Source organism: Lolium rigidum, chromosome 1 (assembly GCF_022539505.1).
Source record: "Lolium rigidum isolate FL_2022 chromosome 1, APGP_CSIRO_Lrig_0.1, whole genome shotgun sequence".
In the NCBI taxonomy this organism is placed as follows: Eukaryota; Viridiplantae; Streptophyta; class Magnoliopsida; order Poales; family Poaceae; genus Lolium; species Lolium rigidum.
Genome location: NC_061508.1, coordinates 292,937,119 through 292,965,106, shown reverse-complemented (window position 1 = coordinate 292,965,106; position 27,988 = coordinate 292,937,119). Strand labels below are relative to the sequence as shown.

Here is a 27,988-nt window from a genome sequence, read left to right as displayed (position 1 = left end):
ACTTTGGGCCGCTAACTAAAGCCATGATTCATGGTGGAAGTTTCGGTCTTGGACATATATCCTCAATCTCATATGAGAATAATAATTGTTGCCACATGCTTATGCATTAAAGAGGAGTCCATTATCCGTTGTCCATGTTGTCCCGGTATGGATGTCTAAGTTGAGAATAATCAAAAGCGAGAAATCCAAAATGCGAGCTTTCTCCTTAGACCTTTGTACAAGGCGGCATGGAGGTACCCCATTGTGACACTTGGTTAAAACATGTGCATTGCAAAGATCCGGTAGTCCAAGCTAATTAGGACAAGGTGCGGGCACTATTAGTATACTATGCATGAGACTTGCAACTTGTAAGATATAATGTACATAACTCATATGCTTTATTACTACCGTTGACAAAATTGTTTCATGTTTTCAAAATAAAAGCTCTAGCACAAATATAGCAATCGATGCTTTCCTCTTTGAAGGACCATTCTTTTTACTTTTATGTTGAGTCAGTTCACCTATCTCTCTCCACCTCAAGAAGCAAACACTTGTGTGAATCGTGCATTGATTCCTACATACTTGCATATTGTACTTGTTATATTACTCTATGTTGACAATTATCCATGAGATATACATGTTACAAGTTGAAAGCAACCGCTGAAACTTAATCTTCCTTTGTGTTGCTTCAATACCTTTACTTTGATTTATTGCTTTATGAGTTAACTCTTATGCAAGACTTATTGATGCTTGTCTTGAAGTACTATTCATTAAAAGTCTTTGCTTTTATGATTCACTTGTTTACTCATGTCATTACCATTGTTTTGATCGCTGCATTCACTACATATGTTTACAAATAGTATGATCAAGGTTATGATGGCATATCACTTCGTAAATTATCTTTGTTATCGTTTTACCTACTCGGGACGAGCGTAACTAAGCTTGGGGATGCTTGATACGTCTCCGACGTATCGATAATTTCTTATGTTCTATGCCATATTATTGATGATACCTACATGTTTTATGCACACTTTATGTCATATTCGTGCATTTTCCGGAACTAACCTATTAACAAGATGCCGAAGTGCCAGTTCCTGTTTTCGCTGTTTTTGGTTTCGAAATCCTAGTAACGAAATATTCTCGAATTGGACGAAACGAAGACCCGTGGGCCTATTTTGCCACGAACCTTCCAGAAGACCGAAGAGTATACGAAGTGGGGCCACGAGGTGGCGACACCACATGGCGGCGCGGCCAAGGGGGGGCCCACGCCGCCCTATGGTGTGGGCCCCTCGTTAGCCCCCCGACTCTGCCCTTCCGCCTACTTAAAGCCTCCGTCGCAAAACCCCTGATGCGAAAAACCACGATACGGAAAACCTTACCGAGACGCCGCCGCCGCCGATCCCATCTCGGGGGATTCTGGAGATCTCCTCCGGCACCCTGCCGGAGAGGGGATTCATCTCCCGGAGGACTCTACACCGCCATGGTCGCCTCCGGAGTGATGAGTGAGTAGTTCACCCCCGCACTATGGGTCCATAGCAGTAGCTAGATGGTTGTCTTCTCCTCATTGTGCTTCATTGTTGGATCTTGTGAGCTGCCTAACATGATCAAGATCATCTATCTCGTAATACTCTATGTTGTGTTTGTCGGGATCCGATGGATAGAGAATACCATGTTATGTTAATTATCAAGTTATTACATATGTGTTGTTTATGATCTTGCATGCTCTCCGTTATTAGTAGAGGCTCGGCCAAGTTGATGCTAGTAACTCCAAGAGGGAGTATTTATGCTCGATAGTGGGTTCATGTCTCCGTGAACTGCGGGAGTGACGAAACCCCTAAGGTTATGGATGTGCTCGTTGCCACTAGGGATAAAACATTGATGCTATGTTCGAGGATGTAGTTATTGATTACATTACGCACCATACTTAATGCAATTGTCTCGTTGCTTTGCAACTTAATACCGGAAGGGGTTCGGACGATAACCTGAAGGTGGACTTTTTAGGCATAGATGCAGTTGGATGGCGGTCTATGTACTTTATCGTAATGCCCAATTAAATCTCACTATACTTATCATGCCATGTATGTGCATTGTTATGCCCTCTCTATTTGTCAATTGCCCGATCTGTAATTTGTTCACCCAACATGCTTTTATCTTATGGGAGAGACACCTCTAGTGAACTGTGGACCCCGGTCCATTCTTTTAATACTGAAATACAAATCTGCCGCAATACTTGTTTTATCGTTTTCTCTTGCAAACAATCATCTTCCACACAATACGGTTAACCCTTTATTACAGCAAGCCGGTGAGATTGACAACCTCACTGTTTCGTTGGGGCAAAGTACTTTGGTTGTGTTGTGCAGGTTCCACGTTGGCGCCGAAATCTCTGGTGTTGCGCCGCACTACATCCCGCCGCCATCAACCTTCAACGTGCTTCTTGACTCCTACTGGTTCGATTAAACCTTGGTTTCTTACTGAGGGAAACTTGCCGCTGTGCGCATCACACCTTCCTCTTGGGGTTCCCAACGGACGTGTCAACTACACGCATCAGTATCCTGGCGGTGCGATTGGCAGCGACAGCGTGGTCGGGCGGCGTCTGGTTCGGTCGCATTGCTTCCGTGTCTGCCGCGGCGGCTGCGGGATTCACTCGTCGTTTTCGGCGGCGGCGGGCCAGGGTTCGTGTCGCGCGAGTGTCTGGCGCGTCCGTGGTGGCGTGGCGAGGCGAGTGGTGAAGAAAAGGGGGCCAGAGAGGGGGGGATGCAGCGAGGCGGCGCGTGTCCGTGGCGTGCGCGTCGGCCGACATGCACGGCATGGCCATGCCGTTCCTGTCGCACGTGGGCGTCGTGAGCGCGTTCTGGCAATGGCGTTGTGGTCCACCTCTCGACGAACGGCGCCTACTGGCATGCTCAGGGGACCAAGGGGAGTAGGTTTGGCAAGGTGGTCGAGGCTGCTGTGGAGAGAAAAGAGGAGAGGGGAGTGATCATGGCCATGGCCGGCATGGTTGGAGCTTGACATGCATGGCTCCCCTCTAGGCTTGCTATTTGGTGTAATGGAGGTAGAAGGGATCAGGGGACAAGGTAGAGGTCAGTGGTGGCTTAGGGTTAGTCCAAAACTATTCACAATAGTGTTTTTGATTTGTTCCAAATTTGCCCAATTCAAATTCTTGCAAACTTTGGTTGAGTTCATATGGTTGCAAAATTTGAAAGTGGTTTGTTTGGTTGAGTTGTAAATGACCAGAGACAACTATGTGTGGTGGTGGAATTTTAAAAATCAAAGAATAGCAAAATTTGACAAAGTGAGATTGTTGCACATAATAAAAAGTATCCACTTTGCATGAGCATGGTTTTTGATCCAAGATGAATTTGGCATGGTGGTCTTTACCAAAGTTGTTCACCTTGATGTGCTCTTGGATGAGGTGCAAAGAATTGGGAAAGTTTAGTTTGAAAAACTTGAATTGCAAGGGCTCAAAGTAGGGACCAGATTATAAATGGCAGATTTGACCATCATCATATGTGATCCCAATTTGAGTTTGAATTTGATTTGATTTGTGTTTCTTTGATTTCAAAAGTTGTATTAAGTGTTTAGTAACATAATACAACTAATGGTGAAGACCAAAATGGTCTAGGGTAAAGAATTGCAAAAATGGCATAAACCATATGTGAGGGTTTTAGGGTTTTATTCTTATTTGATTTCTTTCTCTTTTTGATTTATTTGGTTTGTGATCTTCACTTGATCACATTAGGGTTTTAGGGTTTAGTACATAAACACAATAACAATCATCATGGCATATCACTCAAATGCACAAGTCCTATGCATAGCACTATATGCAAAAAAAAAAAGTTTTTGTTGGTTCTGAATTTTGGATCTCTGGAATTCTTCTTCTCTCTTTTATTGAAATTTGGGATGTTACAATATACAAGAGATCACAATCATAGCTTATACCAAGTACTACATGATGCACACACTGTCAACATTACATCATGGAGGAGGAATAGACTACTTTAATAACATCATTAGAGTAGCACATAGATGATATTCAACTAGATCACAAAGCTCATGATCACATAAAGATCACATGAGAGAGAGATGAACCACATAGCTACGGTAGAGCCCTCAGCCTCTGGGGAGAACTACTCCCTCCTCATCATGGGAGACAACAACGTCGATGAAGATGGCGGTGGTGTCGATGGAGATGCCTTCCGGGGGCACTTCCCCGTCCTGGCGGCGTGCCGGAACAGAGACTTCTGTCCCCCGAATCTTGGCTTCGCGATGGCGGCGGCTCTGGAACTTTTCTCGTATCGTGGCTTATTGTTTTAGGTTTTTCGCGACGGAGACTTTATATAGGCGGAAGGGCAGCCTCGGGAGAGTCAGAGGGTGGCCCCACCATAGGGGGGCGCGCCCCCCTTGGCCGCACCGCCTTGTGGGGTGGGGCCCCCTGGCTCCCCTCTGGCCCCTCTTCGGTGCTCTGGAAGCTTCCAGGAAAAATAAGATATTGGGCGTTGATTTCGTCCGATTCCGAGAATATTTCCTTTGTAGGATTTCTGAAACAAAAAACAACACAAAACAGGAACTGGCACTTCGGCATCTCGTCAATAGGTTAGTTCCGGAAAATGCATATAAATGATGTAAAGTGTGTATAAAACATATGTGTATCATCATAAAAGTAGCATGGAACATAAGAAATTATAGATACATTGGAGACGTATCAGTCGGCGAGAAGGCCAAAAGAGAGGGGTGGCGCGGGTAGATACCCCTGGTGCGCAACCACCCTCAGTTTGGCCCTCGTGGCTCCGATGCCATTGATTCTCATGCCCACAAACTCGTCTTCACCTATAAATATATATAAAAGGGGTTCCGATCGCGATCTCATGATGTGCAAACTGCGAAGGCATAGATAGAAAACATTGAAACAAAGAGTCTACAGTTCATCATCGGTGGAAGATTAGAAAGGGACCGCTGCCAAAATCGCCTTTGTCCGCCTCTTGTCCTTTACCAACGCCTCCTGACCGCTCTCCACCATGAGAGGAAAGTAATCCACCCCCTGGACTTGGGGTTTGTGGTAGTAGCTTGATCCAGTTTCTCTATGTATGATCATTTTTCTAGCCCTACATGATTACGGTGCTACCTATGTAATTCCTATGGTGGATATTGTGGTTGAGATGATATATATTATGCATATACCATTATGTTGAGAATTTATAGTTTATCATACTTTGGAAGCATCTTTATGATATTTATGCATTTGTTTGTTATTATACGTCACATAAGCATCAGGGTATTGCCTTGTCTTCCCACATCACGAGATGTTTGACAGCACTAAGTGTAGGTTGACGACAGATATGTGTATGCGCGCAACAAACAAAGCCTTTGTCATAGCGGTGTAAAGTATTTTTACATAAATAAGTATGGCGTAGATGACGGGTGTAGCCAGGTGACAACTATGGCACAATCGAGTGATAGAAACGGTACCACCAACATCCTTTGTCTAGAGGTAATAAGGGGAGAAATATGAGAAGGAGAAGTGACAATAATATCATGTTGCGTAACACATCACTCATATGGGTACTAATTTTCAACTATGTGTTTTAGGATAATTAGCCGCTATTAAAGTTAACCATTAAAGCATGACCATTTTGTGTACTTTTATCATGTTGTGTCTTGATAGCCACCATTGTTTGAGAGAGAAAGATCAAGTGAAATCATGAACCCGAGGTCCATTGTTCCTATAAGAGTAAGCATCTATCTTGTTCTCTTGCATTTCACTACAAGAAAAGTTCTCATCTATAACGTCAAATTTTCGTTAGGTATAGGCCCTTTTTCGTTGCCTATGGGCCTAACCCAGCGATATGGGTTCTCTGGTGCATACTGCGTCAGGTAAGGGCCTACCACAGATTTTTCGGTGCGTCGCGTTTGGGCGACCTTTGGCCACAGAAAATCGGGCTGTTGCAGAAGAGTTTTCGGGAGGCCGTTGAGTGCTAACGTCATGCAAGCTGACATGTGGCAGACGTTGTTAACTGTCCGTTAACGTCGTTAACCGGATGAAACCCCGTGGTAGATGGTAGGCCCACACAAGGCCCGCCACGCCTTAAGCAGGCCAACCCATTTAGTTTGCGGGCCGGGCCAGCTGACTTAGTTTGACCGGTCAACTATATAACTGGGCTGGTCAATTAGGTACGTGGGTCGGGCCTAACTTCTAAGGTTGACTAGTCAAAACTTAAATGGGCCGGTCCACTAAGCACGTGGGCCGAGTCGAATGCCTTCATTTGACCGGCCAATAGGATGACTGGGCTGGCCCACTGAACAAGTGGACTGGGCCGAATGTCCTCGTTTGACCGGTCAACACGATAACTGGGCCGGCCCAATAGTCACGTGGGCCGGGCCGAATTTCTTAGTTTGACCGGTCAACAGGCAAACTGGGCCCGCCCAATAAGCATATGGGTCGGTCCGAATGTTTTCGTTTAACCGGTCAATAGGATAACTGAGCCAGCCCATTAAGCACATGGCCCGGCCTAATGTCTTTTTTGACCGGTTAGCGGGATAACTGGGCCGGCCCTTTTAGGTAGTGGGCTGGGCTAAATTCATTTGTTTGATCGGTCAACTGATAATTTAGCAGCCCATTTTGTTAATGGGGCAGCCCTGTGTAATCTTTGTCGGCCCGTTTAGTTGGTGGGTTAGCCCATTAGCCCAATACGTACCATATATATGTGGGCCTAGTAAGACCCAATAGGCTTGTTGGGCCGTGGTGTGTGAGACCCGTTCTTATTTATTGGGCCGCCCATCTGCGATTTGCTATGTTAACATGATGGCCTGTAAGGCGCTTTAGAATTTTTCAGGCTATCCCATATATGATTTCGCTTAATTGGGCCAGCCCATATGTTATTCCTACCAGATGAGCAAGAATTCCACCCCGTTTAAAGAGCTAAGCAACAAAGGTGCAAATGACACAAAGGGAGAAAAACAAGGCCGTGTCATGAATTGGTATGGGCGATTGTCGGCCGAGAAGAAAAGAAGCTGCGGGTAGCCCGCGAACAACAATTCTTGCAGCTCTAAGCCTTGATAAATTTGGATCAAGGTAGTAATAATACAATCCTAAACTTAGTTCATATCATCATTTACGTCTAAGTGTATCATTTTTACTACAAATTTTAATATTGAAACTTGTTTCCTAAGTGACAAAGCTTTTGGCACAATAAAATGTCACATGGTATTAATTTTTTTGCAATTCTATCGACATAGCTCTTTCTTCCAAGAGATAGTTTCTGAAATTCTATCGACATACAAGAAATGATACGGGGTGGCTTTTGGACACCTCCTCCTCAAGACCGACAAGCCCTCCTCGTGGCCCAATAACACGAGCTCGGGCCAAAGCCATACACCAAGAGGTCAATTCGCTCCTTTCCACGTATACATTTGATACCGCATTAGATGGCATGCTACTTCATGCGAATACCTTGTGTTCAATCAGGTACATTGAACAAGATACAAGCCGCGAGGACCAAGCCAATGGAGAAAGAGAAGAAGGAGATGAAGAAGATGCAACAGCGCTCCAGCCGGAGCTTCCGCCCAGATGCCTCCCAGGACTGAAGGAAACGCTGAAGAAGCACAACTGCTCCCACCGGAACTTCCGCCCAGATGTTGTACAAGACTGAAGATGCTCGAGCTGACGGAGCCGCGTCCGGAACATCCGCCCTCAAGGACCGGAACTTCCGCCCGCCGGAACTACCGCGCAAGTTCCGCCCCAGTTCCGAAAACTCGCCAAAACGCCCTGGGATGTTTCTGCAAGCAAATAGGCCGTTTTCGAAACTAGGCCGGAAGTTGGCCGGAAGTACCGCCCCGACCGGAACTTCCGCCCCTTAGGACCAGAACTTCCGCCCCGATCGAAACTTCCTCCCCCGGAGGCCGAAACTTCCGCCTGTACGCGTGTCAGCACGAAATTGCCTGTTTTCAGCTTTGACTTACCCCTTCGACCCTCCTATTATAAATATCTTTGTTGGCTTAGATCTAGGGTTAGACTTGAATTGAGATTAGACATGAGCTTTGCTCCTCCCTATGGGAAACCCCTCCAGATCTGAATCTATGGAGTGCATCACGAATCTTCTGAGGAATTGGTCTCTTCCATTCTAGAAATTCTAGTGTTTGTGGATCTTTTGCTTCTTGAAATTCTATCTATTTGCACTCTTTTCCTCTTTGGAACTCTACCAATTGCTTGCCAATCTTTTTGCGAGGAATTCTACTCCTTGTGGGTTTTTGCCTTGCAATTCTATTGGGTTGGTGTATCGGGCCAACGAAGAACAACCGATTGTGTGTGTGTGTGTGTGTGTGTGTGTGTGTGCGCGCGTGCGCGTTTGTATCTTCGACCCCCTCTGCTTTCCACCCGTGTTCTTCGCGTTCCTCGCCCCCGTCCCCAAATCCGTGAAGATCGGGCCTCCCCTAGGGTTCAACCCTCATCAAGAAAGTAATTAATGGGCACATCTTACACGACAACATGGATACATTATGGCGCTCCTTGTTGTCACAGAGCCCGTTGGGTGTCATGGATACATGACGGAGCTCCTTGTTGTCAGAGATCCCCGGCCTACCAACATGGCTCCCACTCGGGCTCAGACATCTAGGCGAAGGCGCCATCAATGGCCACCTCCAACCGTAGGCTAGGTTGGAAGGGGCACCCACAATCTACTCCTGGTGCATGCCACACTTGACCACTTGGGGAGGCTCGTGACATGGGCAACCCGCCAGAGGGGGGTGTCCTCGCTGGCTTTCCTCGGCGCTCACTCCATCCAGCGACTTGTCCCAAGGGAGGATGAGTCTGATGTTGCGGATCCCTCCAACGTGCACACAGTGTTGGTGGCCTTAGGTTGGCAGATACGAGGTCCACATGGTGTTGGTCGGTATTTTTTTCACATGAAATATTCTTGCTAATGATAAGTATTGTTGTGCGGGATAATTTGAAGAAAAGTTATTTTTTTTGGATACACCTCCCCAAGTACCATGAAACTGAAGTAGAAGACAATGTCCCTAACATTGCATGAAAAAATCTAACTAGCATAAAAAAGTAGATATTAGTTAATAAAATATACGGATCCCTAAAATATAACTATAACCAAGTATGTATTTCATATTCAAAGTATGTCAATTATATTGGTTGTCGAAATATAAACAATCTGGAATCTTATGAGATTTTAGAATATATTATGGTCGTCTCTTTCACAAACATGATTTTTTGCACGAAAAGATTGACATATTGCGAGAAAAAATAGGAGTCGTGGCAACACACAGGCATCAAACTAGTCCTAATCTAAAGCAGGAGTAGGCAGCAGCGTTTTTTGCTGAATGAACTCTGTATTGATGCTCTTGTATTTGTTGCTCTTAGTTTGGCATGAAGTATTTTGTACTCTCGCCAATAAGCAACTATGCGCTCTTACTTGTTTAATTACACGGGTGTCATTATCCTATTTTTCGCGTATTACATATGGTTGTGTTGGGAATTCACTACTGATATAGTGATACTATACTAGGAACCATTGCGTTGACTTTTCCAACTTAGACATTTGTTTGCTTGCACTATGGAGTTAAGGGCCAATAATGTGTTCATTGATACATCGTACCTACTTAGCTGGCATAGTGATATCCATAGTACCTACTCTTTCCCTCACTTCTATCCATCGTGTATAAGTGTTCTAGTGCGGAGAAGGTGAGTGACTAATGTTTTGTACAACCACTATATTGTTGTGGGATGCACTCAAGTTTTATTGTCCATATTTTCGTGAGAATGGGAGGTGTTAGGAAGAAGATATCATCTTTGGGCTGCCTTTTCAGTCATTTGGCATGGTTGCTACTTGCTAGAGACAGGGGTGTGCGCTTTGTCTAGAACCGTGGAGGGTTGGGCTGTCATGCAGATGTTTGGGTCATGCGGGACAATGAGGCTGGCCTCTCGTAGTGGTAGCAGTAAATTTCTTTTACTCGTGGCTGCACCTGCCTGACTCTTCGAGGTAACTACCCGAGATGGCAGCGTTGAATGGGGGCGAGTTGCTGATCAAACTTCCTCCGTACGTCTGCTATAGTGTGACCTCTATGGCTACTTCTTAAGAAGCTGAGGGCTTGCTTCCAGGTCTAGTTTGTCTAATTATTTAGTTTGAACATTTGGGAAGCGGCTATTCTGAACACGAGCTCAGATGAGCTCGTTTTATGGACCGCACAGCTGGTATAGGAGATACTGTTGTTGTGTCAGATACGGGATTAGAAAAAGTGTGTACTCGAGGTGCTGTTCGTATGTACGCTTCCTTCGTCCAAGCGGCAGGAGTGCCGCCGGTGACCAAGCGGCAGCCACGGGGGACCCCATGGTTGGACGTTGCAGTAGCAACACCATGGACCAAGCAGCAGCCATGGAGCCGGCGACCAAGTGGCAGTAGCAGAGGACGGACGCCATGGTTACAGCTCCGCTGACCAAGCGGCGGTATCAGAGGATGTCATGGTTACGGCAGCGGCGTCCGCGAATAGCCTACTACAGCAGAGGATGCTATGGCTACAGCAGCGGCGTCCGCGCCCAGCCGGCTACAGCTGAGGACGACATGGTTAGGGTGGCGGCACCGGCGACAAACCTGCTGCAGCTGAGGGTGGTTGCCGCAGGCGGGCTGTCGCCGAGAAGGCGAGAAGTAGTGTCCTCGTTGCAAGTGAGTCTTCAGACTGACTAAAATAATAGGCATACGATAGAGATACGGTGGTGTACCAAAAAATGAGTGGTTCAGAAAACGAGCTCATATGAGCCCGAGATCAAATGAGCATTTCCGGAACATTTGTTGCAACTTAGATTATTGTTGTATTGTGTGGTGTCGAAACGGTAACAATTTTGATTTGTGTTAACGATATTCAATTGTTTGAAATCATAACCCTATATTACACCCTAGCTCCAATTTACAGTACCGACGCGGTTGCGTGACCGAGCAGATCCCAAACCCGTATTACATAACTTACCTGTTATCGGCCGCAGCTCGCGCTGCACGGGAAAAAAAATGTTTCGGATAATTTTCAATTTCTCGACAAACACGACTAAATACATTTTGTTGGAATAGTGGAGTTTATCCATGCTGGCCGATTTATTATTTGCATCAATGGCTGGCCCATAGAAAGAAATTTGTACTGTTCTTGGAGCATCTCCACTCGTTGGCGCTTCCCACACCCAAATCTGGCAAAATTTTCCCCCGGATTGGAGGAAAATTTGGCCTGCGCCCAAGTTCCAGCCGTCCCCACGCAGGACACCCCAACCTCGACCATTTGACATATTTCAAACAAATTCGACATAAAATTTAACAAGTTCGGCGAAAATTGCTGAAACAAATTCGGCGAAAATCAGTACAATGTTTAACAAGTGCTGAAACAAATGAAGCACACAATTTCACAAGTTTTGAAACAAATTAATAAAGACAGACTAGTTGGCGTCGGCGTTGGCGTTGCCTCGGAGCGTCCATATGTGCTCCATCGGATCATCTTGCGACTGTTGATGCATTGTAGAGTCTCGAATCTCCTCGGCGCATAGCAATGAAGGAGGCCCATGATGTCGGCACTGGTGATTAGGGCTGTGCAAGAGGACCCTCTCTCTCATATGGTGCTTCTTGCTCAGCCAGAGGAACCGGATGTTTTCGCTCATTTTCAATAATCATATTGTGTAAGCACACACAACAGTTCACCACCTCCCACATCTGATCTTTGGACCAAGTCATAGCGGGGAACCGGACGACAGCAAATCTCTGCTGGAGGACACCAAATGCACGCTCGACGTCTTTTCGGCAAGCTTCTTGTTTCCTGACAAACTCGGAAAGTTTGGGGGTGCTAGGTTTCGAGATAGTCTTCACAAATGTTGCCCACTTTGGATAGATACCGTCTGCAAGGTAGTATCCTTTGTTGTAGTGCCGACCATTGATCACATAGTTCACCGGGGAGCATGACCCTCAACAAGCTTGGAAAGATCGGGGAGCAGTTTAGGACGTTGATGTCATTGTTGGATCCGGGCATACCAAAGAAAGAGTGCCAAATCCGAGAGATCATGGGTACCCATCGCTTCAAGTATCACAGGTGCAGCCTTTTTTGTGACCCTTGTACATTCTCTACCACGCAAACAGACAGTTCTTCCATTTCCAATGCATGCAGTCAATGATTCCAAGCATCCCTGGAAAACCCCTAGCTTCATTTGTTGGAAGGATCCTCTGAGTGTCTTCGACAGCGGGTGATCTCAAGTAAAAGTTCCCGAACACTGCTATGACGGCCCTGCAGAACCGGTAGAAACAATCAAGGGCGGTGGACTTCGCCATCCGAAGATAGTCATCTGCACCATCACCGGGAGCTCCATACGCCAGCATCCTCATAGCCACTGTGCACTTCTGCAGTGACGAAAATCCAACCAAGCCAGTGCAATCCGCCTTGCATCTGAAGTAGGGGTCAAAGTCTCGGATGGCATACACAATTTGCAGAAATAGCTTTCTGCTCATCTTGAAACGACGCCTGAAAACATTCTCACCGTGCAATGGATTATCGGCGAAGTAGTCGGCGTACAACATGCATTAGCCCTCCATTCGTTGTCTCGGCTTGCACTTCCGGCGACCTGGTGCCGACCCACCACGTCGACCAGTTGCCACCCCGGCGTACATGCTTGATAAGCAACCGAGGATCATCATGTGCTCCTCGTCTTGGGCGACGGCTGCCATCTCTTCTCGCATAAGATCGACGAACATTTGCTCCTCCTCTTCGTCCGAGTCCATGGCCGGCGAGGCAAATGGACGAACACCTGACGGGCGTGGTCGAGGCAAGCCGAGCCGCGAACGACGAGAGTAGGCCGTCGTCGGAAAACAGGCAGGCGGAGGGGCAGGCAGATAGGCCGTCGTCGAAAGACGGCGGAATATAGGCAGGTGGGGAAGGAGGGACGGTGTAATCTGGGCAACAAGCCGGCGGGGTGGTGCCGGCGGCGAGAGAGATACGAGGGGTGGGGGGATTTTGAGCGAGGTGGTGGTGGGGTTCGTGTGTCGAGTCACCGACAGATCTGGTCCTTCCCCGCTTTTCACTCGTCCGGACTCCCGATAGCTCCCCGGGGGGCCGGGGATGGCGTGGGCTCGTCGGATGGATGAAGGACCAAATTCGGACGAAAAAGAGGAACCGAGAGCGCGACTAAGCTAAATTTCGCCGTCCGGATGGAAAATACGTCGCTCGGGGGTCTCGTCGGGGAAACGAGTGGGATGCTCTTACTACTACTGCAAGTCCTTTTTTTTTTACGAATTTACTAGTACTACTAGTCTTTTGCACGACAACAATGCTTTGTCCTCGTCATCATCTCAGAGAAGAAACAATTAAATACTATCGCTCGTCCAGGGCGGCACAGTAACACGTCCCAGCGACCAAACACCGGTGGACCAAGTCCGCACCTACTCCCTTTCACATGGTTCGCCGCTATCCCAGGGAAAACGCGAACGCCCCGTACGCCGCGATGGTGGTCCATGCACTCTGTCCACGGAACGTGCCGCGGGCCTACCCGACCGGAGTCCAGCTCGGTCACCTTCCGCGCACGATGGGCCTCGGTCGGTCGCTTGCCCACACGCACGCAGATCGAGAAAAGTGTAGTAAAAGAGAGACCCGCACGCCAATCACTCCATACCCACTATAGATGAATACGCAAAGGGCAACCAGGGCCCACGTTGCCTGTGGCTGTGTGGGGGTGGGACACCGTCAAAGTGCTCGATGTCGCTGGAAGAAAAAAGGAAAAAGACACAACACATTTTCGAGACGCCCCCTACAAGTCCTCATATTTGTTCTGAGACGCTTTTTTTTCTGTGTGTAGAAACTGCTGTACCCTCTGATCCATATAACTCGTGGCTGATTCACATGTCCAGATAGGTTTAGGTCTCTCTTCATTCGTTTTAGAAATAAATAATAATAGGCTTGAGGTAGTACTTTTTTTTAAATATGGGGCAAAGCATTGCCCTTTCTATTAATTATAAGATGGATTTTAGCAACAAATTAATAGTGCATTATTACAGTATTAAAACGTTGATCAACGGGAAAACTATCCCTCACTTGGCTATACGTTGTTAGATAGGTAAGACTCTCTATGAATGAACGTTAGGATGATAATTCGGTTTAAAGTTCACCCATCCCAGCGAAATTGACGTTAAGTGAGGATTCAAAACTCAATGGGCTGGCTACACATTCGCTAGCCTTGTCCCTCAGTTAGCACTCAATTCTCGCATGACAATATTATTATAAAAACAAGGCTCTACTCTCCTGGCATATAACTCGTGGCTGATTCACATGTCTAGATACATTTTTGTATCTGTTCATTCGTTTTTGAAATAAGTAAATAGATAATATAGGTTGGAGAGAGTACTTTCTTTAACAGATGGGGTAAAGCATTGCCCATTCTTTTAATTAATATAAATTGTTAGCAACAAATTAAAAGTGCATTATTACAACATTGAAAATGGTGACCAACGGAGAAATGATTCCTCCCTTAGCTATAAGTTGTTAGGTAAGATGAGATTCTCTCTCTGGATAGACGCAAGGATTGATAACCCGTTTTAAATTCCGCACCTCCCAGCGAATACCGCTAGGTGAGAATTCAAACTCTGGCCTTGCCAGTCAGTGAGCACTTAGTTCTCGCATTATTATGGTATTATTACAACAACAACAAGGCTCTACTCTCCCAGTATTAATCCACTCATACTTCTTGCTATAACGATAACCCAAAGTTTCACCTCTTACTCAATCTTTGCAAGTATAACCGATGATAGATCTAGTGTGCTTGTTGCCGAAGACAAGAGCATTGCGCTCGTTCCAAAGCTCCCAAAAGATGATGATGATGATAAGAGAAGCTAGGTCCTTTTGCTTCGTCATGGTTTTGCTTACATTGTGTGTAGTTGATCATAAAAGACCGGTTCTCTCGCCGGTTATGAATGGTTGCCATGGTATTTGTTATTGCTTACACCCGCTAACATTTGACTTGACTTCTTTGCTTATTTGATTCAAATAATTTTCAAACAAAACGTATTCAGAATAATTTACAAATTGATTGTTTTACTTGCTATATGTTGTTTAAGAGCTTCTTTGCACTATATTCATAGAAATTTTCTACCAACTTAAAGAATTTTGAGATATTATTTCCATCATACGGCACAATCACACATTTTTTTGTGGCACTGCATAATACTGCATTTTCCCCAATTAATGTGTTTGTGGAATCATAGAAGTTAAAAAGTACCTTGTCATAATAACGTAGTAGTACATGTACTACTTTTATATACTAGCTTTATATGCGTGACCATCATACCAATTTGGAATCTGTAAACTACCATGTCATCTTGGCATGCTTTTTCATGTTCTTAGAAAGATTTAAAACAAGGATTCCAAAACTTAGTGCTTATCATTTTCCAACCAATGGTGGAACTTCGTTTGAATTTAGCACGAAACTGGCATAATATTTTGAGAAAAAACATTTCAGTATCCCCATTTTTTTTGGAAATTTTGAACCGGGTTATTTCTAAAAAAGCGTTTACACCTTTTCTTGCACATATACAACCGTTTAGTTAGATTACTTGGATGATTGGATCTCGGCTGGCTGCTGCTCACCGAGCATCAGAATTCAGAAGAAGACAATGTAGATAGAGGTGGCACGACACTCAACACCAGCCCATATTCACATATTCCAAACAGACCGAGGTTCCCATTGCAAAAGCAGCAAGCAGAGCGAGGCTTTTGCGTCTCGGCCGCCTCCGCTCCACTCCACTCCACGCCACTCTCTCTGACCTCTGTGTCCTTCGATTTTTTGCTCGCAAGAAAACCCTGCCGCAGAAATTTGCTGTCCTCCACCACCACCACCGCCGCCGAAGCCTCCAGGTCCTCCTCCGGCCCTCCCCATGAACCGCTGAAATTATTAGCCCCCTTTCTACATTGCTGGGAAAGAATAGCTGAGTCTTGCCTTTGCGCCTTCCAGTTTGATCTCTTGCCTCGCCGTGCTCTACATCTGCCGCCGCCGCCGCTGTACATTACCGTCGCCCCGCACGCGTCGCCCCCGACGCCGTTCTTCCTCCCCGGCCGCAGTCTTTGGCCGGTCGTTTTCAGGTACGAGGTCGTTTTAATCCGGATTCTGGGTTCTGCCCCTGGACAACCGGCACGCCATCTAGATCCGCACCTGCTTGATACTGTTTTCAATTTTTTTTTTGTTCTTTTGGTTCCATTTTGTATCTGCGGTGTAGATCTATTTTCCTTTACTTTAGTGATTTTCCTTTCTTGAAATGCACTGTTTTAGTTCTCCTTGGACTGGTAGGTAAGCATTCTTCATGTTCCGAAATCTAAACTGGCCAAGCTGTTTGTCATGCCAAGAACTGACATGCAGTTGCTGCGTTTTCTGAAGTGGAGCTGCTGCAGTTTGTAGAATAGGGCTAGCAGATAGCTCTACTGTTTTACTGCATGTTATGTTTCACAGATTTATGATTATGTCCTCAATTCAGTTGGTATACTTGTTGCAGATACTATTTTCCAAGAATGGTGATGTAGATGCTCATCCCCACTGGGCGAGATGAAGGAATGTTCAGTAGAATGTTCAGTCGAAAGCAATCTTACCTGAATTGTTGATTGCAAAGGTACCAACCCCCTCTTCTTTGTTTACACCAGCCAGTGGTTTTGTTCCTTGCAACTCCTATTTAAAGCATGTGCTTATTTTTTATTTATTTTGCAGCTATTCTGGTGTATCAATTGCTGTTGGCTCTACCCGTTTCCTTTCCCAAACCTGACTAGTAGTTGCTTGGTTGAAGACTGTCATTCAAGATGATGCAGAGGCCGTTCCGTCCGGAGGAGTACTCCTTGAAGGAGACGACTCCTCACCTTGGTGGGACAGCTATGGGTGACAAGCACACCACCACATATGACCTGGTTGAGCAGATGCAGTACCTTTATGTTCGAGTGGTGAAAGCAAAGGAACTTCCAAGCAAGGACATCACTGGAAGCTGTGACCCATATGTGGAGGTGAAGCTTGGGAATTATAAGGGCACAACTCGGCACTTCGAGAAGAAGTCCAATCCTGAGTGGAACCAGGTGTTCGCCTTCTCAAAGGAGCGCATTCAGGCATCAGTAGTGGAGATCATTGTCAAGGATAAAGACTTTGTTAAGGATGACTACATTGGACGGGTTCTGTTTGACCTGAATGAGGTCCCAAAGCGAGTGCCGCCTGACAGCCCGTTGGCTCCACAGTGGTATCGTTTGGAAGAGCGGAATGGGCACAAGGTGAAGGGAGAGTTGATGTTGGCTGTTTGGATGGGTACTCAAGCAGATGAAGCATTTCCTGAAGCATGGCACTCTGATGCAGCGTCAATCCCTGGTGATGGCCTCGCAAGCATCAGATCGAAAGTTTATCTTACTCCAAAGCTTTGGTATCTGCGTGTGAATGTGATTGAAGCACAAGATCTTATACCAAATGATAAGACCAGGTTCCCTGAGGTTTATGTCAAAGCAATGCTAGGAAACCAAGCTCTTAGAACCCGGGTATCACCGAGCAGGACTCTGAACCCAATGTGGAATGAGGACTTGATGTTTGTTGCAGCTGAGCCATTCGAGGAGCACCTGATTTTGAGTGTAGAAGACAGGATTGCCCCAGGGAAGGATGATGTAATTGGGAGAACTGTCATTTCGCTGCAGCATGTACCTCGGAGGATGGATTACAAGATGCTGAATAGCCAATGGTATAATCTTGAGAAACATATTATTGTGGATGGCGAGCAGAAGAAGGAGACCAAGTTCTCAAGCAGGATCCATTTAAGAGTTTGTCTTGAAGGTGGATATCATGTCTTGGATGAATCGACACATTACAGCAGTGATCTAAGGCCAACTGCAAAACAGCTGTGGAAGCAGAACATTGGGGTCCTTGAACTGGGTATCTTGACAGCGCAGGGCCTGTTACCTATGAAGACAAAAGATGGGCGTGGTACAACTGACCCTTACTGTGTTGCCAAGTATGGGCAGAAATGGGTACGCACAAGGACTATCATTGATAGTTTCACTCCCAAGTGGAATGAACAATACACTTGGGAGGTGCACGATCCATGCACCGTGATCACTATTGGAGTATTTGACAATTGCCACTTGAATGGTGGGGAAAAGGCTAATGGTGCCCGGGATACCAGAATTGGGAAGGTCCGCATCCGCCTCTCAACGTTAGAAACTGATCGAGTGTATACTCACTCATACCCTCTGATTGTCTTGACACCTGGTGGCGTTAAGAAAATGGGTGAGGTACAGCTTGCTGTCCGGTTCACATGCTCATCACTGATCAACATGATGCATCTGTATTCACAGCCCTTGCTGCCCAAGATGCACTACATACACCCATTGTCCGTGATTCAGGTCGACAACCTAAGGCGCCAAGCCACCAACATTGTCTCAACAAGGCTGAGCCGTGCAGAACCGCCTCTGCGGAAAGAAATTGTGGAGTACATGCTGGATGTGGATTCTCACATGTGGAGCATGAGAAAGAGCAAGGCAAACTTCTTCCGTATCATGGGTGTGTTGAGCCCTCTGATTGCGGTGGCTAGATGGTTCGATCAGATCTGCCACTGGAGGAATCCACTGACGACTATACTGATCCACATCCTCTTTGTGATCTTGGTCTTATATCCTGAGCTGATACTGCCTACAATCTTTCTCTACCTGTTCCTGATTGGAGTGTGGTATTACCGGTGGCGTCCGAGGCAGCCTCCGCACATGGACACTCGCCTCTCACATGCGGAGACCGCCCATCCTGATGAGCTTGATGAAGAGTTTGATACCTTCCCTACATGTCGTGCACCCGACATAGTAAGGATGCGGTATGACCGCCTCAGGAGCGTCGCTGGGAGGATCCAGACTGTTGTTGGTGATCTCGCAACACAGGGAGAAAGGCTGCAGTCTCTGCTGAGCTGGAGAGACCCGAGAGCCACAGCACTGTTTGTGACCTTCTGCTTCATTGCTGCAATCGTCCTGTACGTCACACCGTTCCGTGTCGTGGTGTTCCTTGCAGGCCTGTACACCCTGAGACACCCAAGGTTCCGCCACAGGATGCCGTCTGTCCCTCTGAACTTCTTCAGGAGACTGCCAGCGAGGACTGATAGCATGCTGTAAGGTGCAGCCGTATCTTTGCTCTGCGGTCTGATGCCTTCTTCATTTCGGTGCATCTATGCTGAGCATGTACTTGTTGCAGCTCGGATGACGATGAGCTCGAAGCTCATCTGCCCCTCAAAAAGATGAACTGCTACCTATGTCGTTTTTCGTAGTTATTCAGTTGCATGGCTGTATGGCCTCGGACCGTTTTAAACCTTCCTGTTAATGGCTGAAACTTATGGTGTGTGACTAGTTATTATGCATGTATGCATTGTCTTTTAGCACTTGTGAACCTGCATTTCCTGTTATCTGCTCCAGCACTGCTCAAATTCCAAGAGTTATCACTGCCCGAATGTTTTTCCTCACTAGATGATCTGTAGCAGCGTTTCCTTGGGACACCGGAATGATTAGCTGCTGAGCGACCGAATCCTTAACTGAAAATCCATGAGAACAACTTGCTGTCATTTTACATGATTTGGGATACTGTAATCTGTAACAAAAAAAAAACTCAATCTTGCAAGTTACCCGAGTATCCTGTCCCTGAGCAACGCCTTGATCCTTTCCTGGTACTACTGGAGTACTGTAGCATGATGTGTGCGTGGTGCCTGAAGAGAATTGTTCTGTTTTTATAAGCTCTTACCAGCTTCTGTTGTGCTCTTCATATATGCAGTTCTTAACTGAAGAGAATTTCTGAATTGCACACAATAAATTATGTCACACACGAAAATTTGAGAAGCTCTGGGAAATAAAGAAAAATACCTGGCAGTTAGAGAAAACAATGGCCATCTTCCAAGACTTCTATTTCTCCCCTCCTGGCTTATTTTCATTCCATCTTCTTCACCCCATCAAGAAGAAGCAACCACTCTGCGGTAAGAGGATTTCCAGGAGGTGTCCAAGGGGATACAGCAGGAAATACCTAATGAATTTGCCGGCTCTAGCATTTATACTTTCTCGAGAGATAGATCTAGTGATAACTGGGAGTACATGGGAGTTTGGGAAGGCTTGGGTGCCCTAATTTTGCTAGCGCCGCCCCAAATGGGAGGCGTGATTACTCTCCACATCCATCATTAGATTTATCTCGAGAATTTCATCCTCCAAAAGGAACAAGACCTAAAATCAAGTCTACGAAAGCAACAAGACCTAAAATAAAGCACGAGAAATCCAAGGAGAAACAGAAGTACCAACATGCGAAAATAAAATGATCGAATGGTAGTCAAGATTTAGTAATTGAAGCCGTAACCACAACAAAAACTTCTGTGAATAAGGGCATCTCCAGCGGGTCGATGCAAAACGGACGCCAAAAGTAGCCACGCGCGTTCGTTTTCGTCGAGCCGCGATGTCAGACTCAACCGACGTATTTTGTCCAGCGAGGCCGATCATGTGCTCTACCCAAACTCATCAAACAAAATACAGAAACAAAATAATGCAATATTTGAAACAAATTTGACATATGAACTGCGGAAAATAGATGTTCAAACTAATTTATAAACAAACTACTTCTTCTTAGAGGGCCACGCCCCGTCATCCTCATGGAGGCGCTTCCTGCTCGTCACCTCTTCAGAAGAGCTCGTCGCTCTGACGAGTTTGTGTCCCCTTCTGACGAGTCGTCATTGGTGTACGCCGGCTACGCCTCCACCTTCGCCTGGGCACTCGCCTCCTTCTTCCTGGCCACTGCCTACTCTGCCGCCTCCTCCGCCTACATCCATGCCCACATGGCCTCTTTAGCTCCTCCTCCTGGCCATCATCGGCGATGGCGTCCCCCTCCTCTTGTCCATCGTCGGCGACGGTGTCCCCCTCCTCCTCCTGGCCGTCGCTCGGTGGGGATCTGGCAGTTCTTTCCCACCAATGTTGCCATCCCGGCGGCTTGCCCTTGCTTTCGGAGTCCGATGGCAAAGAGAGGTTGCTCATGGCGTCGATGTCAGTCACACAGATGAATGGCGGCGGCCGGTTGGAGAGCCGAACGCGCAGAGGTAGGGCTTTATTGAGCCGAGATGAATGTCCGCGCAGAAATCGAAGAGGGATGCAGTTGCTCTTCCGTGGCGGTTTATGAGTTCGCACGTCATTCCGATGGTTCGCGCGTCGATCGACGGGTTGCCCTTCCCGATAGTTTCTATTCTTGGGTTCAGCCTTGGGTCGCGCCAACTGGGAAGACACATCGAGTCAGGTCACTGCCAGGCGGGCCCGTGGGAGAAGCGAGCGGTCATGCGCATCGTCCGCTAGACACATCTTTGGCGCAAATTTGGACCGCGTTTGCGCTCGGTGAACATGGAAACCACTATACGTCGGGCCGCTGGGCCTGGGTACCGGACGCATATTTCGACTGCGCAGTCGCAAATGGACATGCCCGCGCATTCGTTTGTGCATCCGTTTGCGTCGGGCTGTTGGAGATTCTCTACGGCTGAAAAGAAAGAAAATTATAAAGAGCTCCGTCGAAAATTTTAGTCTTTCAGAGGGAACGCATCCCTCGGATTTTACATTGTAAGGTGGATGGCATTTAAAACAAAACTGCCGCATGGAAAGTCGCTAGGGCCCACAACTTCCTTTTTTCCCTGACAACTTCTCTATGAGAGCCATGCCGTCACCCCATGAGCCCAAGAAGTCGGATTGAGTTCAATCCCGATCCGATTCAATGTTTTGGGATGGCTTGGTCCAAGGCCACATCCATAGGTCACTGATACGATCGATTATAACAATTATGATATGGACTAGACGGCTGTGTGACTGATTCTACTGAATCGTTTACCCCCCGAACACCTAAGGCATGGGGGTTATTTATGCGAGTAAGATCTCGATCAAAGAACCTATGGAATGATCTAGTAGATATAACAAAATCATCGAATTAAAGAATAAAGTATCAGATGGGGGTTTTGAATGCAATCAACCATGGCGAGCAATCTGTTCTAAAACTGCGATACGAAAAACCCTCTTCTTTATTGCGAGATAAGAAAAGAAATATATCCACTTTTGAATCCATCTTTTCCCTAGTGGAACCAGATGTTTTAACCAAGGTTCATCTTGAAACAACTATTTTATCTCTTTCTCAGTTCTGTTCAATGGTGACCGCCTGGAAAGTTTCAAGCCATCCAGGGGCACCTACCCATCTATAGGCAGGGTGATCCAATCTCTCCCTATCTCTTCCTGTTGGCAGCAGAGGGCCTTTCGTGCCTCTTGAAACATAGAAACCATTCATCAACACTTCAGGGTATTTTGGTGGCACCGTCAGCTCCGTCGGTGAACCACCTTCTCTTTGCAGAGACAACCTGACGTTTATATTAATCAAATTAATATTTTTTTTTAGAAAGAAAGCCCTTTTCCATTTTACCAAAATTCTTTCTATTTCTACCTGCTTAAGGTATTCATCGTTCTAGTACAACTGTTGCAATAGAATGTAGAATTAGTATTAAGAATACCTTAGTTTGGTGCAAATGTCATATAAAAAAGGCATTACCCTATATGTTGTTAGATGTACTGCAAAAAGATCAAGTTAAAGAAACATTAGGAAAATTGTTTCACCTGTCCATGCTATCATTTTTATGGAAGCTTTTAAGTCTGTCTTCAGATGTTGTTGCCTCATGTTTCCCAACTAGAATTCCAATAATCAAAGGATAAGAACAACCAGAAGAATATGTTTAGCCTTTCCGCAAAACTATTTCTATATAGAATATGTAAATGAAATGGTTTTCTACCGGTGGAGATAAACCTGTTCGGGAAGGTAACATCACTTGCTCTAATCTTGTCTCTTGTCGAGCTTTACATAAGGTCAAGTATTGTTTGGTTTCCTATAATCCTAAAAGGGCCAGGTCCTAAGATACAAGTTCCGCTTCTACTTTCACCAATGATGTATCCCAAATAGGCCAACTGGTTTTGAGCAAAAGAACATTCAGATTTATTCACCTTTAGCCAATGTTGGTTCTAAGGTTTGTAAGAAAGGACGGTTCGATGGCCGGGGGCTATCTTATATGCAGGTTTCTAATTATACTACACGATTACTCCTTTCACGATAGAAAATAAAAAAGAAGGCTTGGGTTTCATAACTCAATGCGAATGGGGGTCATGTTTAGCAGATGTTGTGGTAAAGTCAAAATATAGGAATTAGTTCACAACCCAATATAATAAGGATCGGGCTCGGGAACAACTTATCTAACATCGAATGCAAAGGAAGAAAGCAAAGACGTGGGCCAAAGTGAAGCTGAAAGGAACTTGGTCACCTGGAGAAGATTTCTTTTCTTGCATAGGCAAAGAAAACCTCGTCATTACGATCAATTTACGAATCAAAGAAAAATCTCTGACTAGGGATGCAGGCGGACGCTCGCCAGGCAATGAGGCATGTCCACCTCATCAATTTGTTTTCTAATCACCGACTCATATAGTCACTAATCTTTAACCAATTTGTTCCATGCAGTAATCAGGCGGGCTGTCCGCCTGCATCCCCCATGGACCGAATGGTTGCGCGCATTTCCCATCCCAAAAGTATTGTTGTTATGGAAATAGCTAATCCCACTCGTGATCCTACCAATTCCTGCATGGTAACATATTAGCAAAGTCAACAAAGTTCAAGTAAATAGCCATGTCAACATCTCAGAAAAGAGAAGTGATACATGCATTTGACATCATAATTTAAGATGTAAATTAGACATATTTTTATCAAGAACTTATGTTCCATTGTAAAATTGCACCGGATGATGGTTGAACTTATCAAGAACTTCACGAGTTTTGTATGAATCCTGATTAGCAGCCACAAGGGAAGAGATCACAAGGGCCCACACACGTATGATGGAAATGTGCCGTAGAGGCAATAATAATGTTGTATTATTTATATTTTCTATTTTATAGTTAAGTTTATTGTTCTATGCTACAATTGTACTAGCTGCAGATATCATGATATTGGAGGAAAACCTAATTACATGTACGGAATTATAAACATCAACTAGGTATCTCATCTCGTGGCTAATAATAGCTCTATTATTGTTACTAAAACAGTGCATGCGACCCCGGTGATTTTAAACGTCGAGTTACATGGCTAATCGCCGCCCTCTCGCTGACCTGGCAAAAAAAATCCACCAGGGATAAGTGCTCCTATTACTCGTTCTCCTCAATAGTTGGATCTAAGTGTCTCCAGTGTACTGAGTCAAGAGCAGATGGTGAGCTAGAGCTCCAGGGAGCCGTATTTGAGGATGTTATAAGGTTAGTATCCGTGGACTTTTTTTAATCCTGCATGTGTGTTTGTCAAATGCTTCAAACTCATACACACTTTGTTGCAAACACACAAGCGAGATGCTATAGTGATTCTGGATGTCTTCTTTAAATTTTGCTCGAATGATGCCAATGTTTCCTAGAATATCGGTAAAATGTTGTGCTCTCATGTGCATTCAATTTGTTGACTTTTATCTTGGAGTTTTCACCGTGACGGATGTATAATATGCTGCATACTCATTAGTTTTGCTACATAGGTGTTTAAAAATGTTGCAGCGAGTAAAACGCTTCAATGATGCTACGATATCACAAAATATTTGCTGCGTGGGTAGGATATGGTATGCAGCAAGGCACCAACAATGTAAAATCAGTACACGTGTGTTTCCTGCAATATTCATGTGAGGTCCATGCATGTTGTTTTTTAGATATGTATTCATTTCAAAACTTGCAAAGCTTGAAGCAACCAGTTACTGTCATTCCCGAGACAAACATAGTTACAACTTACAAGAGTACTTTCTAAATCTCAAGTGTCCAAACTTAACAGGTAATTCACTCTGTCTCATGCATAAAAATGGAGGAAAACACTTCCTTTTATCTGAAAAAAAAAATCAGGACTCTGAACTCTGTCCCGATCGAAGACGAACAATCGGGGCATTGTATCTCACTCGGAGTCGATCAGAGCATGCTGTCTGCCCGCGACGGCAGCCGGCGGAAGAAGTTGCTAGGCACGGCTGGCAGCTTGCTGCGGAACCGCGGGTGCCGGAGCATGAAGAGCCCGGCGACGAGCGCCACCACCCGGAACGGCGTGACGTACAGCACCACCGCGGCGATGAGGCAGAAGAAGACGAAGACGCACGTGGCCCTCGGGTCGCGCCAGCTGAGCAGCGACTGCAGCCTCTCCCCCTGCGTGGCCATGTCGCCGACCACCGTCTGTATCCTTCCGGCCACGCTCCGCAGCCGGTCGTAGCGCATGTACACCACGTCCTGCTGCCTGGACGTCGGGAACGTGTCGAACTCCTCGTCGAGCTCGTCCGGGTGCACGGCCTCGGCCCACGACATCTTGGTGTCCATGTGCGGCGGGTGGCGCGGGCGGCGGCGGTAGTTCCAGAGCCCGATGAAGAACATGTAAAGGAAGACGGTGGGGAGGATGAGCTCCGGGTACCAGATGAGGATGAGGAGGAGCACGTGCACCAGCGCCGTGGTGGCCACGTTCTTCCAGAGGCACACGTCGGCGAACCACCGCGCGCCGGCGGCCGCGCCGGAGAAGAGCGACACGGCGCGGAAGAAGTTGGCCTTGCTCCGCCGCATGCTCCACATGTGGGACTCCACGTCCAGCATGTACTCCACCACCTCCCGCCGCAGCGGCGGCTCCGCGCGGCCCAGCCGCGCCGCCACGATGCCCATGGCCTGGTACCGGAGCGCGTCCAGCTGCGTCACCGTGAACGGGTGCAGGTAGTGCATCCTGGGGAGCAGCGGCTGCGTGTAGAGGTGCACCATGTTCATCATCGACAGGCAGGTGAACCGCACGGCGAGGCGGAGCTCGCCCATCTTCTTCACCCCCGACGGCGTCAGCAGGATCAGCGGGTACGCGTGCGTGTACACGCGGTCGGTCTCTAAGGTGGAAAGGCGGATGCGAATCTTTCCGATGCGCGCGTCCCTCGCCGGAGGCGCGCCGCCGCCGCCGCCACCGCCGTTGTTGTTGCCGTTGCCGCCGCTGTTGCCGAGGTGGCAGTTGTCGAAGACGCCGATGGTGATTACGGTGCTCGGGTCGAACACCTCCCACGTGTACTGCTCGTTCCACGTCGGGCTGGAAGTGCCGATCATGGTGCGCGTGCGCACCCACTTCTGTCCGTACTTGGCGACGCAGTAGGCGTCGGTGCTGCCGCGTCCGTCGCGGTTCTTCATGGGCTGCAGGCCGGCAGCGCTGAGGATGCCGACCTCGAGCACGCCGACGGGCGGCTTCCAGAGCTGCCTCGCCGTGGGGCGGGTGTCGCTGATGTACATGGTGGACTCGTCCATGACGTGGTAGGCGCCCTCGAGGCATGCCCGGAGGTGGACGCGGCTGGCGAAGCGGAGCTCACGGCGCGTCTCGCCCTCGATGGCGGTGGCGATGCCGAACTTCTCGAGGTCGAACCAGCGCGACTGCACGAAGGGGCGGTGGTCGAGGCGCTTCTCGAAGAGCGTGAGCGGGAGCTGGACGCGGCCGAGGAGGTCGTCCTTGCGCGGGGACACGCGGTCCTCCACCGTCATGACCAGCTGCTCCTCGAACGGCTCGGCGACGACGAAGACCAGGTCCTCGTTCCAGCGCGGGTTGAGCGTGGCGGCTGCCACGACGGAGGTCTTGAGGATCTGGTTGCCGACCTGCGCCTTGACGAACACCTCGGGGGCTCGGCCGCGGGACTGCGGCTGCACGTCCTGCGCCTCGATGACGTTGACGCGGAGGTACCAGAGCTTGGGCGAGACGTAGGCCTTGGAGCGGACGCTGGCGACGCCCTCGCCGCGCACGGTGGCGGCGTCGGAGTGCCAGGCCTCCGGGAAGGCCTCGTCGGCCTGGGTGCCGATCCAGACGGCGAGCATGAGCTCCCCGCGGATCTTGTACCCGCCATCGCCGCGTCGCTCCTCGAGGCGGTACCACTGCGGCGCTAGCGGGCTGTCGGGCGGGACGCGGGTGGGCACCTCGCCGAGGTCGAAGACGACGCGGCCGACGTAGTCGTCGCGGCCGATCATGTCGCGGTCCTTGAGGTAGACCTCGAGGGCGTTGGACTGGACGCGGGACTTGGAGAAGGCGAAGACCTGGTCCCATTCCGGGTTGGCGCGGCGGTCGTAGTGCTTGGTGGTGCCCTTGTAGTTGCCCAGCTTCACCTCCACGTACGGGTCCATGGCCGCGCCGGTGAGGGGGTTGGGCGGCAGGTCCTTGGCCTTCACCACGCGCACGTACAGGAAGAACATCTGCTCTACCAGGTCGTACGTGCTCGACGGCTTGTCCATGCCCAGCCACCCCGCGATGCCGCCGCCCACGGCCGGGCGCGCCGGACCCGCCGCGCCTTTCGGCCATTGCTCGCCCAGCAGCGGGTTCGTGTCCTTGAGCTGGAAGTCCTCGTGGTGCGCGTCCTGGTTCCCGCCCATCGTCGTCGATCACCTCTCTCGATAACAAGCACGCGCGCCAAGTTAAGTTCGAACCTGCTATCCCCATCATCACAACGAACAAAGTGACAAGATCGTCAGAACTTAACATCACACACATTTGAGATCGAAAAAATACCATGAAATAAACAACACAAAACTGATCGATCATCTTGATCCACTCACTCAAATCTTTCAAGAGGAAAGCAGCGACTTCAGGTCGATTAGAGCTTGCACGTCAGGAACAGTGGCATGTAGCATTCAAATTGCAAGAATAAAGGGAACCTGACGCGCGAGCTCGGCATATATGCAGCAGCAAGAAACTACTAGCACCAAGCATAAAGATTGCGTTACAACGCCACCTGGCCACCTGGGCCTCGCGAATACATGCACGAAGCCACGAAGACACGAGCTAGCACTAGCAGCAGCTTTTGGTCAGGCCAATGAATGGCGCGCGGCCTAGCTGGGAAGAGGATCCGGGAAGCCTCGCCGGCAAGCAAAGCGACGGCCGGCGGAAACCCCGGCGAGAAGAAAGGTATACACAAGATGTCTCGATCTGCACTGAGCCTCTGATCTAGCTAAGCTAGCT

At 47.8% G+C, this 27,988-nt stretch overlaps 2 protein-coding genes across 3 annotated transcripts; one reads left to right on the top strand and one right to left on the bottom strand.

The window, feature by feature from the left end:
- Positions 1–16,489: 16,489 nt before the first annotated feature.
- LOC124683937 (FT-interacting protein 7-like) lies at positions 16,490–19,260 on the top strand. The gene is made up of 2 exons (XM_047218354.1): positions 16,490–16,595; positions 16,691–19,260. Exon 2 carries the CDS (start codon positions 16,780–16,782, stop codon positions 19,102–19,104), a length of 2,325 nt encoding a protein of 774 aa, XP_047074310.1. The 5' UTR covers positions 16,490–16,595; positions 16,691–16,779; the 3' UTR covers positions 19,105–19,260.
- A 5,470-nt stretch (positions 19,261–24,730) lies between these two features.
- Positions 24,731–27,702, bottom strand: LOC124683936 (FT-interacting protein 1). Of its 2 annotated transcripts, none has more exons than XM_047218352.1 (2): positions 27,586–27,702; positions 24,731–27,456 (listed from the first exon to the last, which is right to left on the bottom strand). In XM_047218352.1, the coding sequence occupies exon 2, from the start codon at positions 27,400–27,402 to the stop codon at positions 24,952–24,954; it is 2,451 nt and encodes an 816-aa protein (XP_047074308.1). In that variant the 5' UTR covers positions 27,403–27,456; positions 27,586–27,702; the 3' UTR covers positions 24,731–24,951. The 2 variants fall into 2 exon arrangements, with proteins under 2 accessions (XP_047074308.1, XP_047074309.1); XM_047218353.1 differs by having other exon boundaries at positions 24,731–27,459; positions 27,586–27,672.
- Positions 27,703–27,988: the final 286 nt, after the last annotated feature.